This window comes from Heteronotia binoei, chromosome 13 (genome assembly GCF_032191835.1).
Source record: "Heteronotia binoei isolate CCM8104 ecotype False Entrance Well chromosome 13, APGP_CSIRO_Hbin_v1, whole genome shotgun sequence".
Lineage (NCBI taxonomy): Eukaryota > Metazoa > Chordata > Lepidosauria > Squamata > Gekkonidae > Heteronotia > Heteronotia binoei.
Window position 1 is genome coordinate 33,391,002 of NC_083235.1, and position 17,763 is coordinate 33,408,764.

Below are 17,763 nucleotides of genomic sequence, written 5' to 3' on the forward strand. Positions count from 1 at the left end.
TGGCTCATAATCTCCTTTATCTCCCACCCCACAACAGACACCCTGTGAGGTGGGTGAGGCTGAGAGGACTTTCACAGCAGCTGCCCTTTCAAGGACAACCTCTGCCAGAGCTATGGCTGACCCAAGGTCATTCCAGCAGGTGCAAGTGGAGGAGTGGGGAATCAAACCCGGTTATATAGTATTCTCTCCCCTGTTATCTCCCCTCCACCCTACTGGAAGATGCTCCAAATCTTAAAATTGGGCACTTGCCCCCCCCCATTGTTTCACACAGCAGACTGACTCCTTCTCTCTCACCTTAAATATTCATTTGGATTCCTACCCCCCCCCCCCCCCCCTAGACAATGTCTTCTGATTCCCAGACCAAAACAGAAGCAAGAGTAGAAGCAGGCACAATAAGACACCTGAAGTCTGCTCAGGTCTCCTCCCTAGAATGAACTCAGGCACTGGGAAGCACAGGAGCAGGTCAGCGCAGTCTGGCTCCTCACAGCCACCTCACCTTTAACTTTTGCCATCCCTCACAGCTCAGCCTCTCCCCCTCCCACCAGTTCCCGCCTTCTCTTCTCTTCTCTCCCCTCCCAGCACCTGTCTCCTGCCACTCCCCCATCCCTTCCTTCCCTCTTCCTTGTGCCCTCCAGCCCACCCCTTGAGCTCCTCCTCCTTTCCCGTTAGACCAATCCCCCGCGCGCCCCTCACTCCTTTTCCTGCCCGCTCCCCCTCTCCTCCTTGCCACCCATTCCTCCCCTTATCTCTTGGCGGCTGTTTCCACCCCCCCCCAGCCCCTCCAGTGGCTGAATCTCGGGGCAGGGATTGGCTGCTGGGCCGGGCGGGAGGAGACAGCTTGGCACGCGGCGGGCTGCAGGCGCCGGCGACCAGGGCGGGTTGGAGAAGCCAAAAGGGGAGCCGCGGGTCGGGTGGCTGCGAAGGGAGGCGAGCCGTGAGAACCAGCGGGCCGAGCTGAGGCACCTGCTCGCCGGCCGCCAGCCATGCCTGCGGGCAGCGACGAGCCCGACTGCCTCCTCAGCTACCAGGTAAAAGCCGGGCAGGTCCCGGTGAAGGCGGGCTGGCGCGTTGCGGGGACGCGGGGCTCGTGGCCAGGGGCGGCTGGGCGGAGAGGGTGCCGCCGCCGCAATGTCACCTTCACGTGGGCTGAGCCCCGGGCGGGGGCGAGGCTCGGGATGCTGCTGCTGCTGCTGCTGCTCGGGGAAGGAAGACGGCGGCTCAATGCGGCACAGCCATTCGCCAGGCGCCCAGCGAGAAGAGCAAGGGGGCTGCCTTGTGCCTGCAGAGAAGGATGCGCGGCATCCTTTGGGGATGGATGGAGGCGCATCGATTGGGTGGGTGTCTGCGGAGGAGCACACAACACCTACCCATGGCAGAAACGGGCATCTTACCCGCTGATCTCGCTGTAGTCGCCCTCAGGGGAAAGGAGCCAGTTATTTTCCTGGGCGCATCCCGCATAGTTCAGACGAGGCTTGTTTTAGATGGGACCGGCAGGGCCAGGTTAACGAGTGAGCGTCCCTTTCTGCGGGTCTTCGAGATTCACATCATCCTGCAGTCTGGGATCCGTAATGCCCAAGACTGGAGATTCCACCTTTCGATCTTGTTCTAGCTGCTGTTTCTTTTTCCCCTTGCAAGGTTTAGGATCAGTGCGTGACCAAGGCGGTTTCCAGCCATGTTCAGTGAAGCAGCCTCATATTCTAGGGCTGATGTACTTTCATTGCCCCCTGCAGAATATTTTGAAGTGAACAGATGCAGCGTTTAATTTAAATCTGGAAAATAGACTCCCCCCTTTTGTAACCCAGAACTGTATTGTGTTGACGGAACCATTGCAGATGATGCTTTACAAGGGAGAGAGGGGCCAGCCTCTTGCAGTCTGCAGCCCAGGCACAAGAACTTACCTGTTAGGATATTTTCCCCCACCTGTGCCACCGCACAAGTGGCTTTACCAAATAAAGGTCTTTGTACAGTTTTGTTTGTCTGGAAAACAGACCTGTAGGTGAGATTCTGCAACACAAGATCATTGTGTCCACTATGACATGGAGAAAACCCCAGAGGAATTTGAGTGCTTGTGTTCAGTGCTAGAAATAAAAGTCGGCACTGCTTTTTTAACCCACTATTTGGATCAGTTCTGTGGTATATATTTTTCTTGTTTCCTTTCTGATCTACAGATCTGCAGTTTATTATAATAGTGTTAATTCTGCATGTTCCAGATGTTCAAAGCATTTCACATACTCCCAATGGTTCTGTTAGGCAGTCCAGTATTATTATTTCTATATTGCTGATGGGGGGCGGGAACTGTTGTGGAAAGAAAAACAGAGTGCTTTATTTACCTACAGAGTATATGCTGGAGAAGAGTTGTCCTCTAGAGGCATCCCAGGTCATAGATTTCATAGGTGATGCTTAATTTTGAATTTCTCCTCTGCTGTTGGGATGCATGTATGAGACAGAAACGTGGTTTTAAGGTCCTTATATCTAATTTCAAATTGACAGATGGACCATGCAGAACGGGATAGTTTTATTCCCTTCATATATACCCTCCTTTTCTTCCCAGTAGGGACCCCAAAGTAGCTTACATCATTCTTCCTTTCTCTTTTTTATCCTCACCCCAGCCAGTAGGTTAGGCTGAGAGTCTCTGGGTGCGATCACACAGGAGATTTGGCCCAACCTAGCCACGCCTCCCCTTCGGATTTAATGTGCACGGTCACACATGCACATCTGCCCCCTGAGTCTCGTACTTACTTCATTTTAGGATGGACTGGGACCGGATTAAATTCAATCTGTAAAACGCAGGTAGGGTGCGTTTGCTGTCTGTCTGAACGACCGGGGTGTGCGATGCAAGCGCCCTGCATGTGCAGGAGCAGTCTGAACATTCCCCTTGCATGTGTGTGGTCCATGCCTCTCCTGGCAGCAGGGTGGGAGCTGTATGATTGCCACAGCTCACATCAAATGTGGGATACTGCCCCACCAGATGTCCAGTGTGAACACATTCTCTGTCTGGCCTGAGGTCACTCAGCAAGCTTTCATGACAGAGTGGGGATTTGAACTGGTCTGAGTGGGGATTTGAACCAATATATCATATATATCACCAATATATCACATATATCACATTTCCACCATGCTGCCATCCCCTCATGTCCTCTGTGGCCTGTATTTTATATGAAGCACATCTTAGTCTTTGGCTTGCTATTCCGCCTGCCCCCCACCCCCCATGGTGTATATATGGAAATGGATTCACATTATAACCTGTCCTCTCTGTACAGAACTATATTAGGGGACAGGGGAAGAGAGGGAGCACTGACTGTTTCACAAAGGGGAGATTTCCTTCTCTTCTGTGTTTCTCTGCTCTCCAGATCTGCTGAAAAGGTTTGGAGAAGCCATGCCAGTTTTATGAATGCTGGGAAAACATCAACCATCCACTCTTTTCTATGACATGTATCCAAAGGGAGAAGTGGTAATAGGGGGGGAGGTAACTTCAGGAGGGCACCAGGGATGATATGCACAATATCATTTGTTTTATTTTAAACAATGTCAAGACTTTGTTCTGATCTGAAGAAAATAGTGGTAGGGCAGTCTGGAAGGATACTCAGCACCAGCGTTCACTTGCAGGGCAGTGTGGTTAATACAAAATAAAACAAAAGTCCAGTGGTACATTCAAGACCCAACAGTATGAGGCAGCATCTTGAACAGGGGACTGTAAGGAGTGACTTCTGTTGCACTAACTAAACCTAAGAAAAGACAGCCAATGTGGTGTAATGATCAGTGACAATAAGAAGTGAGAGAGTCAGATTTGAATCCCTGTGCAGCCATGGAAGCTTGCTGGGTGACCTTGGACCAGTCACAAACTCCCAGTCTAACTTCCTCACAGGGTTGTTGTGAAGGTAACACGGAGGAGAGAATGATGTAAGCCACTTTGGGTCCCCATTGGGGAGAATGTAGAATTGTAAGTGAAATTATATAAATGAATAAAAATATAGTCTGTGAACACTAGTAATGCACATTAACAGAAGTAGCGGAAAATTCCTAAGTGACCATTGAGGTGCAGAAAATGCATGTTTGACTTTTGATTTTGGCTGCTATCCTACAAGGGGGTGAAAATTCTTCAATTAAAAAAATCATTTTTAACAGGCAGTTGGATGCAGTGGTTACAGTGTTAGACTGGGATCTGAGGTCTGATCCTTTCTGCCAGTTGATTTCTCTCAGCTTGTCCTACCTTGCAGGGTTGTTGTGAGGATATATGAATAAATAAAATGTTTACACAGATATGGCATTTTCTCGTACTTTCCCTCTGCGTATATGCAATATTCATATGTGGCACAAATAACTTAAGAAGGGAAGGGGGTTCAAATGCATTAGAATCACCACCTCTGAAATTGGTTTTTAGGAGTGGAGCACCCTATATTCACCACTGGGATGCTATCAAAGGTGTTATGGCTAGGATTATGTAACATGTTTACTGTTATTGAGCATTTACTATATTGAATCATTGCATCATGTGCTTTAGCATTCTTATCTTGTTCATCTGCACGGTCAATCTATGAAGCTGATCCCTGTAATTTTAGAGACGGGGGAAGTGAGGCTGAAAGATGGGCAGGATTATCAGATGCTTCCAAAAAGTGGGCGTGCCTAAGCCGCTCCCATCAAATTATCCATTCCCCAGACAGTTCTTGCCTGTTGTTTACTGCTGTTCTGGGTTTTGTAGCTGTTTGTGGATGTGACTTTCCATGAGCGCTTCAGTTTATTGGTCTGATTTCTTATGCTTTCCTTTAGAAGGAAGAGGAGGCAATACTGAGTCACTTCAGTAATAAAGACTCAGGAGACTTGTTACTAAAAGCTCTATGAGAGAGCCTCAGGGCTGTGTTGTACCAGCCCCTACACCATCAGGAAGGTGGAATTAATTGTCCAGGATAAATTTAAGAAAGGGCATGGGAATAAATGGAAGTGGGTGGCAAAATGACCTGTTAAAGGTCACATGAATGTCAAAACCACTTAAACCTTCCAGGTTTCAGCAGAAGACAACAATGCTTGATAAAATAAAGTAAGGAAAGTTCTTTCGGTTGCAGTTAGAGAAGGGATTATTTATTTATTTATTTATGTATATTAACAACAACAAAGCAGCTGCCACAACAATAACAGCAACAATAGCTAGCGCCATTTACCGCTTGCCTTTCTCACTATGATTTGAAGAAGATTACGAAATTATGCTATTGCTCTGTTGCTAATAGAGTGCCAACATGGCGATATGACTAGAGTAGGTCTGGGAGATCCAGGTTCAGATTCCCACTCTACCATGGAAGCTTGCTGAGTCACCTTGGGCCAGTCACACTTTCTCAGCCTAATTTACCTCACAATGATGGAGGAGGGGAGAACATTGTAAGCCTCTTTGGGTCTCCATTGGGAAGAAAAGTAGGGTGTCAAGTGAGCGCACACACACATTACCCTAGCTAGTATTTTACCCCCCTCCCCCACCATGTGCACAATTATCCACAAATGCCCCTCGAAGGTGTCCACAACCTCACACATCACCTTCTCAAAGAGGAGGGGTCTTTTTACTTCACAGTTTGTTTTTGAGAAGGAGCTACAGAAGCTCAGGGAGCACTGTGAGCCTCAGTCTTTTTTACATCAGAATTCCCTTTACAGAGTTCTCCCCATAACCCTATCTATTAGGATAAATGCAGAAAAAACTCTTGTAGGAACTGGTGGTCTCGTATCTCCCCACTTTCTGCTTTAATCATGTCCACTTAGCAGTGTTCCTTTTCATTTGTGACCATCCTTTCAAGAACAAAAAATGTGTGGCTAATTCTGTATAAGTAAGAAGAATACCTCTAAGCATGCCGAGTGCTTTCTCCTGACTGCTAAGCAAATGTAGCCAACCCCGACAAACTTCCTTTTAGGACCATCCTGTGTTTACTTCTCTTTTTTAAAATTAAGCACTATCTCCTTCTAACATTAAAATTTATTTTGAAATGCTCTTAGCAGTATTTTGTTCTGCCTTGAGCCTTCTTGCTTCTGCTTTAGCAAGCTGAGAATCTATTCCTTGCTTTCAGCGATAGCTGCATGAATTCCAGGTTTTTCGAGGAGTTCTGAGCCAACTGGGCTTTTAAGCTTTTGGCAAGGACTCAAAGCCAGGATGAATTCCCCTCCTTCATTTAAAGGCTGGATTTCCAAAAAAGCACTGAGCCACCAGTGAGCTTCTGTTGTGTTCTGTCTGGCCAGATGTTGAGAAGACATCAGCTTATTGAGTGAACTTTAAAAAAAAAAATCAAAATGAGCCATGAGATTGGAACTGTCTTACAAAACTTACTATTAAAATTGGGTGTTCTTTGCAGAGGTTATGGCAGACTAGTGAGAAGAAGCCAAATAAGTAGCAAGCTATGGTGAAAGCAGTAACTTTTTAAAAATCAAGACCATGGCATAGGAAAGATACCTGTTAGATTTAGAACAGTAGTACAGATTCACACATAAACATTAAGCAGCTGGTAAAATGACCCTGACCACAATGACGTATGAATCACTTATTGGATTGCAATTCCCCCCATCCCCTTCTGCTATTGCTCCTGTGAGCCTGAGATGAACAAATTAGCAGGGGAATTACCTCCCAAGACTTTGCCTCTATGCCAAAAAAACTCCTGCAACCGAGCAGGAGCCCCGTAGCACAGAGTGGTAAAGCTGCAGTACTGCAGTCAAAGCTCTCTGCTCATGACCTGAGTTCGATCCTGGTGGAAACTGGGTTCAGGTAGCTGGCCCAAGGTTGACTCAGCCTTCCATCCTTCTGAGGTCAGTAAAATGAATACCAAGCTTGCTGGGGGGAAAGTGTAGATGACTGGGGAAGGCAATGGCAAACCACCCTGTAAAAAGTGCTGTGAAAACATGATGCGACATCACACCAGAGTCGGAAACTACTGGGGCTTGCACAGGGGACTACTTTTACCTTTTTTAAACCAACAGTGTAATCCTAAACATCTTTCTGATCCAATTGAGGTCAGTGGGCTTAGAATGGTGTTACTTTGCTTAGGACTGCACTGTTAGTTTCTTTGTGTTAGATTGGTGTCAAGGTCACAGGAACAGAGTTAGAACTGAAGAGGTGCTGGGCTAATCAGAAAATCTATAGTGGGTGAACATTGTTGTGTCTATGTTGACTTTGTCCCTTTAGACAGCATGTATGGCACATGGGGGAGTAGTGTTTCTTATGCTCCTACCATTTTTCTAACTACAGCCCCTTCTACTGCTTGTTTGCTTAGTGAACAAACACTACAATTAAGAATACTGTTGATGAGGGAACACAACTTCCACTTGCTTCTTCTGCTACACAACAATACACAGTGGTGCAAAGGGGATGCAACATTAATTTTTGCCTACAGTAACAGCTGGCTGTGTGGCCTTGATGAGTACTTTTTAGGAGGCTAGACTGTAGGCTTACCTGTTCCCATGCTTGCTTGATGGAGCAGTGGGAGGAAAAAATGGAGTGGGGGATGAAAGCATGAGTATTATTTCTGACTGAGTGCCCAAAAGTGATGTCACACCATTGGCAATGCTCTAGGAAATTCCCAAGTATTTACCATAGAGAATAGGGGAATTCCTAGAGTGCCATGAACACTATGATATCACTTCCAGCTAGGCTTACCTTTTACCTGCTAGGGATGGAAAAACACCTGCCCCCAGCACTGGTTGCTGGCCACTGTTGTAGCAGCTCGTGGGAGATTTTTTTTTAATTGCTATCAACATGATGCTTTGATGTCATTTCTGGGGGAAACTTGGAAGTGACGTTATATCACTCTAGGAATCACTGGCACCTCTAATGTTTCTGGCAGTTCCTAGAGTGTCATGATGTCCAGATTTTCCCCAGAAGAGATGTAATGCCGTCGTGCCAAGGTACTTCCCATGTTTCTGCTCCTCCCACCCCCGACTCCCACAAGTTGCCAGCTACTTCCAGCAGCAAAACCAGAAGTGATGTCACAGCATTCATAATGTTCCCCCTCCCCAAGCTCCACCCTGAAACATTCCCAGGGATTGTGGGCAAACCTACTAGGCTGCCTGGAACTAGAGCTGCCGCTCCTGCTTCAGAACATCTTGGAGATATGGGTGCAGGGCCAGGGGAGGGCAGAGCTTGGAGAAGGGAGGGAGCACAGCAGACATGTGATCTCTGTAATATCCCATAGAATTTGCCTTTTGAAACTGCCTTTTCCTCCAGGGAGATGATCTCTGTTGTCTGGAGTTCAGTTGTGATTCTAGGAGAACACTAGGCTCTCTCTTGAGATTTGGAGCCCAGGTGGAAGGGCTTTTTAGTCAAGTCTCTTGCCTTCTGGAATCAGGTCATTTCTGACATTTGCCTTGGACAGGTCCTGCTGGTATTTTGCTGATGTTGCAAGATCTTCTTGTTCAGACAAATTTGTGAAAGAATGTGAAATTTTAGATGTTGCACTGTGATTTAAAGGTGAATACAGAAATAAATCTTGGACCAAGCTTTTCAGGTTAGCTGGGAGAAAAAAAAATTAGACAATGCACCATAGTAAGGAAAGACAGGAGGGTAAGGTAGTTTAGCTCCCCTCTCCAATGTGTTTCTTCTTCTGTAACCACCCTTTCTGTCTCCTGGTTTTACACAGAGACAGATGGACACATTAATGGATGCCTCATTTTAGATTTGGCCTTAAATTGGGAGTTGAAGTGGACCAGTGCTGAGTTTATTATGTAGTGAAGTCACTGAGGGATTGCATTGGCACCCACCCAACAGATAAGTCAGCCTGCAGTCACTGTGCTCCTATAAACTGCAGAAAGTGGATTGAGTAATAGCATGAGAATGTGAAAATATGGTCAACAGTCCTTATGACTTCATTTACTGTTCACTTTCCTACTTTGCCTTGGCGTACTCAAATGACATTTTCAACATTTGGTAGGAATATTTGGAACGTGGGATGCAGGTCCTCTGCAAAAGACATTGTGGTATCTTCTGCTAACAGCCATCTTATCCCTTCCAAGAGAGGCCTACCAGTCCCCTTCATCTGCTGAGTTTCATCTGTGATTGAGTGTTTTTGAATCTGTGCAGGCATTACTCATTGGTTGTTTTTATTGTTTCAGTTTTGATTTCATGTTATTTAAATTGCTGGTTTTACATTAGGATTTTCTTGTAAGTCACCTTGAGGCAGCAGTTAAACACAATATAACTGTGCACTGTAACTAGTGTATATTTAGGAGCAAGTCTTCTAGAAGTATAATGGAAAAGACCCCTCCTGCCAATTCTGGGAGATCCCTTTCTTTCAGGCAACTTTCCATTCTGCCTTAGTACTCTAGAACAGGGTGGTTAAATTTGCTTAAAGTAAGAGCTACATAGAATAAATGTCAGATGTTTGAGAGCCCCAGGACATGAACATCAGATGTTTGAGAGCTGTAAGGAAGGAAGGCAGGTAAACAAATTGATGGGAGGGAGGAATAGGTGGAAAGAAAGCAACTTTAAATGCATTCTCCAAGCTGCTGGCTGGCTTGGAGAAGTTATTTAAAGAGACACATGCTTTTCCAAGCTGGCTGATGGGGTGGTGGGGGCTTAGAGAGCCACACAATATATGTGGAAGAGCCACATGTTGCTCCCAAGCCACAGTTTGGCCACCCCTGCTCTAGAACAACTCTTCCTCCTCAAGCTTATCCGCATGCAGGACTTCTATGGTCTCACTGCTAGGAACATTCTTTCTCTTCCCTCCTCTCCTTTGACTTCATTTATTTCTGTCACTTTTTTTCATCACCCCCCTCCTGTCTCTCAGTATGTTTTCTCACACAATCTACCTTCACCAAAGGAGGTCTTAAAAAAGTGGTTTGTTTGTGATGCATGAAGAAGAAGAGGATGATGATACTGGATTTATATCCTACCCTATACTCTAAATCTCAGAGTCTCAGAGCAGTCAAACTCTCCCCCCCCCCACAACAGACACCTTGTGAGGTAGGTGGGGCTGAGAGAGCTCTTACAGCAGCTGTCCTTTCAAGGACAACTCCTAGGAGAGTTATGGCTGACCCAAGACCATTTCAGCAGCTGCAAGTGGGGAATCAAATTAAATCAGTGGGGAATCAAATTAAATCAGATAAGACTCCGTATACTTAACCACTACACAAAACTGGCTCTCTTGTAAGTTGCCAGTTTTGTGTGTTCATTCCCTCTTCCCTTTGCATGCTGTGCTGAAACTGAAGGTTTAAGTCCTCGGCTGTCTTCAGTTAATCATGATGTCTGAATGCAGCGACCTTGGTGAATATACGTTTGTTTCATTCCAACTAACTGGGATTTTAAACTGGCATTAATTTGGGGTTAAGAGTTCCAGTGATAGGGAAAGAAACTCTGACTGCAGTTCTAAGCACACTTACTAGGGAGTAAGTCCTACTGCACTCAGTGAGAGTTACTTCTTAGGATTGTGTTGTCATTTTATTAAGCGTTTGGATGTCATAGGTCTTTAGAGTTAAGTTGAGGATACAGGAAGGGGGTGTGGAAGGAAGGAGAGACCAAGAATTAGCTAGATTTGCAATGTTTAAATTAAGCCAAGTAGTTTACTAAAGGCTTGTTCTGATGTTATATTCCTGTTATTGTGTAGAGAAGACTCATGTATAGGCAGGGTAAATACATCTGAAGCCTTCCCTTCTGGAAGGAATTTCCCTGTTCAAATTGGATGAACATCAAGCACTTTGATAAAGAACAAAGGGGGCTGTTGGATCGAGGGTTGCCAGGTCCAATTCAAGAAATATCTGGGGACTTTGGGGGTAGAGCCAGGAGACATTGGGGGTGGAGCTAGGAGCAGGGCTGTGAGAAGCATAATTGAACTCCAAAGCGAGTTCTTGCCATCACATTTAAAGGGACCGCACACCTTTTTAAATGCCTTCCTTCCATAGGAAATAATGAAGAATAGGGGCATCTTCTTTTGGGGCTCATAGAATTGAGCCCCCTGGTCCAATCCTTTTGAAACATGGTGGGTATTTTGGGGAGAGGCTCTGGATGCTATACTGAAAATTTGGTGACTCTACCTAAAAAAACAGCTCCCCTGAGCCCCAGATACTTGCAGATCAATTCTCCATTATTTCCTATGGGAATAAGTCTCCATAGGGAATAATAGAGTTCCCAGCAGACATTCCCCCCCCCCCCCCCGCTTTCTGATGACCCTGAAGTGGGGGGAGGGCCTCCAAACCGGGGGATCCCCTGCCCCCACCTGGGGATTGTCAACCCTAGTTGGATCCTGTATTTCACTTACAGTGCATTCCTAAGCAAGTCACCCTAAGAAGCCCACTGATTCCGTAGCCTTAGAAAATACAACTTTGTTTTGCATTTCACCGTTAGAATTTCAGGTTAATGAATCATTAAAGAATGCTCTTCTCCAACAACATTTACTGTCTCTCTGAGTTTACCTAACTGCAGAGCTTTTTTGTTTGTTTGTAGCAGGATCTTCTTTGCATATTATGCCAAACCCCCTGATGTAGCCAATCCTCCTGGAGCTTACAGGGCTCTTATTACAGGGCCTACTGTAAGTTCTTGAAAGATTGGCTACATCAGGGGTGTGTGGCCTAATATGCAAAGGATTTCCTGCTACAAAAAAAGCCCTACTAAGTGGTTCTTCTCATCCAGACTTCTGTAACTTTGATGAAGACTTTTGTAGTTCTGGTAAGACTGTTTTTGAGTAAGAGGCATGCTGGGCTCTATCCTGGATTCTTTGTAAGCTGCCATCAGTAGCTGTGGTTTGGGATGGTGGCCTATAAATGTTTCAATAAAATGTTGGTAAGGTGAGATGCAAATCTGGATCTTGGGTTCCTGAAACAGGCCTATGAGATCCAGGTGAGAACTCACCATAAACCAGTTGTCATTTCTGGTTCTGTACTGAAATTGCTATGGAATATTATGGCTGCAGGCCTCAGAGACACTTTCTTGGGATTAGGGCCCATTGACTGAAATGGCACTTACTTCCTCATAGACTGATATTATAGGCTTGTTGTCTATAATAATGAATAGGCAGTATACCAAATGAGCTTGTTGCTGTGTAGGGATGCCAGCCAGCCTGTCTCTTTAATAGAGGCTTAATGGGTAGAAATGGGCAGCTGAAGCTTTTTGTAGCATGGTGGTAAAACAGACCTCTATTAAATGGTCAGGACATTTTTTTCCTCCAGCCCTGTTGGCAACTTGAGTTAGTTAATAGCAAGCTGTTCTCTGCTGCTTCTCACTTAAGAGATTAAATGGAAGCAATCCCTTTTTTGGTAGTAGTTCCTGCCTGTAGAATTCCTTCCTCAGATATATTTTAATCCAGTCCCTTTAGTTTTTAAGATTTTTTTCTGGCTTTAGTGTTTAATTGTGGATATAATTCTTTATTCTAGTGTTGCTTACTTTCTCCCTGTGTTTTGGGATTTTTTTTTGGAGGGGGCGTGTTTTTATATTTTTTATGTGTGTGTGTGTGAGTGCATGTGTGCACCTGGATGTCATGGGGACCTCTGCTGACTGACCTGTACTGAGGGCCTGGAGGATATTCAAATAGGTGGCTGACTAAAGCCTGTTTCTGTGTTCCTGTCTGCTGGTATTCCAGGGAGGTCTACCATCCAGTTGACCCTGCTTAGCTTTCGAGATCTGACAAGATTGGGCTTGCCTGGGCTATCCAGGTCACGGCTATTTTAAGAGTTTTAAAAATGATTTTATCTTGTGTTGTAAGCCACATAGAAGATTTTACTAAGGTCATGTACATATTTTAGACAACTAATAGAGCAATCCTAACCAGAGTTACAGGCTTCTAAGTACATTGAAGAACGTTGACTGTGAGAATGTTGCTCAGCACTCCACAGTAGATGAATAAATATTGTACTTGGGGTTTATGAAGAAATTTTTAAGCTCACATTTTTTTTTGCTACTTTGAAGAAGAAGACTGCAGATTTATACCCTGCCCTTCTCTCTGAATCAGAGACTCAGAGCAGCTTACAATCTCCTATATCTTCCTCCCCTACAACAGACACGCTTTGAGGTGGGTGGGGCTGAGAGGGCTCTCCCTGAAGCTGCCTTTTCAAGGACAACTCCTACAAGAGCTATGGCTAACCCAAGGCCATTCCTGCAGCTGTAAGTGGAGGAGTGGGGAATCAAACTCAGTTCTCCCAGATAAGAGTCTGCACACTTAACCACTACACCAAACTGACTCTCTTGTTTATAGACAAATATTTAATTTAGTTGTTTGGGCTATATTGGTAGCCTGAATTTTTAAAAAGAAGCAAATATTTTCTCATTTGCAAAAGTTTTCTTGCCTGTTTGGTTGCAGATGATTCCTCTTTACTACAGGTAGCTCAATGAGTGTCTGTTTACAAGACTGGGTATAGCCACTCATAAAGATGAGAAAAACAAATGCTAAAAGATTTAATTAATTTCAAGCCAGTTCATAGGGCCTGTCTGGTTGTTTAAATTGGCATTTGTATTATGTTTAGAGATAGGTGCTGTATAAATAATAATACTAAAAAGCTGTGGTCCTTGTTCTTCTATCTTAATTTCACTTTTTAAATACATATTTCAGTTGAACCCTTCCCCAGAGATTTGTACTGCCCCCTTTTTGAATCTTAACATTTATAGCTGTCTTCCTTCTCCTGAGCAGAGTAGCTTGAGAGGTCTTTTATAACTTTTACAGTAATGTGCTTAATGGTAAAATGCTGATGCTTTACATGCTGAAGCAGTCCCAAAGATGTAATTAAAATTTTTATATATGCTATAGGCAACACAGTAATGTAAGTCATCCATTAGAATAATAACTGTGTCATCTACTTGGAGAATAGCTCTGAAAACCCAAGTAATATGCATCTTGATCCTATGCATGTAAGTTGTGCTATGGTAATTGGGGGCTTCTCTCTCAATCTTACTTATTTAAGATTGGCTTAGATCCTGGTGAGAATTTCCACATGCAAAAGGAGGGAGGGTGATTTTTGCTGATTCCCCCTCCTACAGGAGACCTCTGATCCCTCCCAAGCAATACTCCCTCTAAGCTGTGGAGTCTTGTGAGCAAAAATTCTACTTTGTGAGCTACTGGCGTTAAAGTTGTGAGCGAGCAATCTGGCTGCTGCATAAATTAGTTTGCTCTGGGACCATCCTTCCTGAGCTAAGACAAAAGTATGTGAGCCAGAGGCTAAAAACTGTGAGCTAGCTCACACTAACTCAGCTTAGAGGGAACACTGCTCCCAAGTTATTCCTGGGAGTCCCCTATAGGGATGGGAATGAACCTCATCATGAACCAAATTGAATATCACCTGGTTTGTGGTTCGTGAGCCAAGGATTAGGTGATTGCACTCACAACAATCCACCAAAGAACCTCCATATTTTTCATGGATGTTCATGCAGTTCATGTCAGCGGTTTATGCACAAGTGAAGTCCAAGTGACAAATTCAACCCTACCGCTTGGATTTCACTTGCATGCAGTGCAGTCTGTAAAAACAATTTAAATGGAATGTGTTCCCTTTAAATGGTTTTTGCAAGCTGCATTGCATGTGAGTGAAGTCTACGCAGTAAGTTCACTCACTTCCAGGTGAACTGGCCACTTGGAATTCATTTGCTCATACTGCAGCTTGCAAAAACCATTTAAGGGGAAAGTTCCCTTTAAATGGCTTTGGCAAGATCTAGCCCCATAGTAATGGGGGGGGGGGCTGGGAGGGGCCCGACCCCTCTGTTCACTCCTCTTCCGCTCTATGGCCCCTCCATTGGAATCTTCCAGCCTTAGGAAGAAGCCTCTGTTTTTGCAGTACAGCCGCTCCAAAGTTGCTGCTGTTCAGTCCAAGGTGATGGTGTCAAGGCAAGATTGGTCACTTCTTGCTGGCAAAACAAGCATCTCTCTCTCCACACACACCCTGAAGCAGCGCTATTGTTTATTTCCCCCTGGCCCTTCCTCTCCTGGCTCTCCCTGCTTCGCGCCTCTGCTGGGCTGGTTCTCCGCCCGCTGCCTGGTACGATTATGGAGGGAAGTAGTTGCTACTGCTGGGAACTGGAAGGGATGGACCCCCCACCTAAAAATTTACCCCATGGGCCCCCCCTCACCTAAAATGTTCTGGCTATGGGTGCAATCTCCCCCCTTCCATTCTGCTGGCATTGGGAAGCTTCCCCCAGGAGAAAGGAGGGAGAAAAGATCTCAAATCTCCCCTGTTATGTTGTGCTGCCTTTGGGGAGCTGGCACCAGCAGAAAGGATGGAAAGAACATCTCCTTTTATTCTGCTGGTCTCTGGGAGCCACCCCCAAGCAGAAAGAAGGGAGGGATCTTCCCTCCTACTGCATAACGAACCTCACATAACAAGGCTTAACATAGTTTAGTACATGGAGAAGCTTGTGAAGGTTTGGGATGAACCTCCATTTTCCTGGTTCGTGCCCATCCCTAGTCCTGTCTCTTAGGAGCAGCATTTGGAAGGCATTTTGGGCTACCAGGGAATGGAAGAACTGGTGAAAATTGCTCACATGTGTGGAAATTCTAGGTGGGATTCAAGATGTTGTTTCTAGTGCACTTTTCTCCTGAAAGACTGAGATGGGTAACACTTAAAACCACAGTAAAACCCCCCAATAATAATACTAAAACCCCAGATTAAAAACAAGTTCCCATTTTAGATTTTTGGTCCCCATGTACAGTACAGATAAAAGGATTGCAGCCTTAATGGGCATTAGCCATTCCCTTAATACATCCTCTTGCACCATTCACACGTGATGATTGAAGAGTGTTAAAGGATATGGATTTGTCAGAGTAGATTATTAGAGTATGTTTGCAGATGGAGGAGTGGTTCTCTGTTGAATGCAGACTTCCTTGGCTCCATGATCAAATGAAAGGGAGACTGCAACCCAGCAACCAGAAGGAGATCAAGGCTGGGAAGGGCAACCATGAAGGCACAAGAGATTCTTAAGTGTCAGAATATGTTGCTGGTGACCAAAATCAAGACAATTCATGCCATAATAATCTCCATTACTATGTATGGGTGTAAAAGTTGGACAACGAAGAAAGTGACAGGAAGAAAGATGATTCATTTGATATGTGTTGGAGGAAAGTTTTATGGATACCATTGACTGCCAAAAAGATGAATAAGTGATTTCTAGATCAAATCCAACCTTAACTCTCAGTAGAACCAGAAATGACTAAAGTAAAAGTCACTGGAAAAGACAGCAATGCTAGGAAAAGCTGAAAGCGGCAGGAAAAGAGGAAGAGCCAACATGAGATGGATGGGCTCAATCAAGGAAGCCATGGCTCCCAGTTTGCAAAACCTGAGCAAGGCTGTTAACACTAGGATAATATGGAGGTCATTAATTCATACGGTTGCCATACATCAGAAGCAACTTGACGACATTTAATGCACATATACATATATATATTTCCACCCATACGGCAGTGCTTTCCCATGTTTCCTTTCTGTTGCTTTGCCAGATCTATCCTCAAGTCAATGGAGAAGGTGGAAGTTGGCCAAGCTTCCCATGCAGGATGATCTGACCATCAGTTGACTCTGGAAAGATTGCAACAGCAGCAGGATTGTGTCTTAGTGGTGTGGCTGTCTATAGGGAATAAAAGATGTTCCTGAGTTTTGAGAATCTGGAAATCTGAATTCTGTAAAGTCTGCAACCTCGTGGGCCAGGCTCCAGCTCATTACCTTCTGCATCACTGTGGCAGAATGTCTACCACAGGAAGACGTGCGACCCACACAGAGAATCATGGCAAAATAGGCAGAGAAATCCAAAGCATAAAGCTTTCTGTGAAAACCAGCCTCTGTACTCCAAAGACAAAATGAATAGAGAATGAATACAAAAGCATATATTAATTCACAATAGACCATACAATTAGTCCTCTATACAGAAAAGGAACGTGTTCACCGGAAATCAGGCCAGTATTTGGAGCAAATCGAAGCTGAGTTCATCCACAAAAATCCAGGTGAAATAATGAAGAAATTGATAAATGTCTCTTAATATATGTAGCCAGCAGTCCAGAAAAGAATAAGGTCGTACTGGAGTCCTTGTTTCGCACAAGCTTCTTCGAGCTTTTACAGCATTTTCAAAACCTGGGTAAGAACGTCATTTTATTACAACATTGAAAGACGCCTGAATAGTGCGTACCACAGGAAGACAGCAGGTTGAACTGTGTTGCACACTTATGCTATTATCTGTGCAGCACTGCAACCTTCTTCAGGTGACTCCAAACCTGGTTTGGTGACTCCAGGAATGAAAGCAGCTCCAAGGCTTGCTCTTTAACCAGAGGAATTTGTCTCTTAGCAAGTGCCAGACTAAGCTTCAGTTTGCCATCTGCCGTCTCTGAAACTTGATCATTTTGCCTGCTAGGAGACTGGAAAGCTTTCTTCAGGCCTGTCTGCTCACTAGCTGCTCCTTCAAGAACTTGACTTTTTCACCTGTGCTGCTTGCATCTGTTCTTTACCTGGCTGACAGCTGGCTCCTTTCTAACATGGTACCACTTGAGATGCTGACCCCAAGTCATTGTCAAGCTCTTAATGGTTAAGGTTTCTAGTGAATTAGAATGCGTTGACTTCCTTCTATTCTCCCTGGGGCAGAATCTGGATGCTGTAGTCAGAAGGCTGACAAAAACTGAGTCCAGACAAGATGGAGGTTGTCCTGGTTGTTAAGGCATAGGTCACGGAGGGGGTTTGTTTTGCCCACACTAGATGTTGAACTGGAGCAGTTAAATTTAAATTCTTCTTCCTAATCCCTTCTCTCTTTGTGCCTCTGAGAAGCATGGCCATGACAGACATGGCTTTCTCAGTGGTGGCACCTTGTGTTTGGAATGCCCTTCCTCTTGAGGCTCGTTGGGCACCTACTGA

The 17,763-nt window shown here is 44.9% G+C and overlaps 1 protein-coding gene across 2 annotated transcripts in view; it reads left to right on the forward strand.

Annotated features, from left to right (window-relative positions):
- The first annotated feature begins 927 nt into the window (after positions 1-927).
- The window catches only part of SLC4A8 (solute carrier family 4 member 8), a 132,733-nt gene continuing 115,897 nt past the window's right edge, over positions 928-17,763 (forward strand). Inside the window, exon 1 of one of the 2 annotated variants that reach the window (XM_060253453.1) lies at positions 928-1,028. In XM_060253453.1, the coding sequence (XP_060109436.1) occupies positions 984-1,028 (45 nt within the window). In that variant the 5' untranslated portion in view covers positions 928-983. Of the gene's footprint in view, positions 1,029-11,523; positions 11,624-17,763 lie in introns of those variants that run through there. The other variant, XM_060253454.1, reaches the window with a different exon arrangement.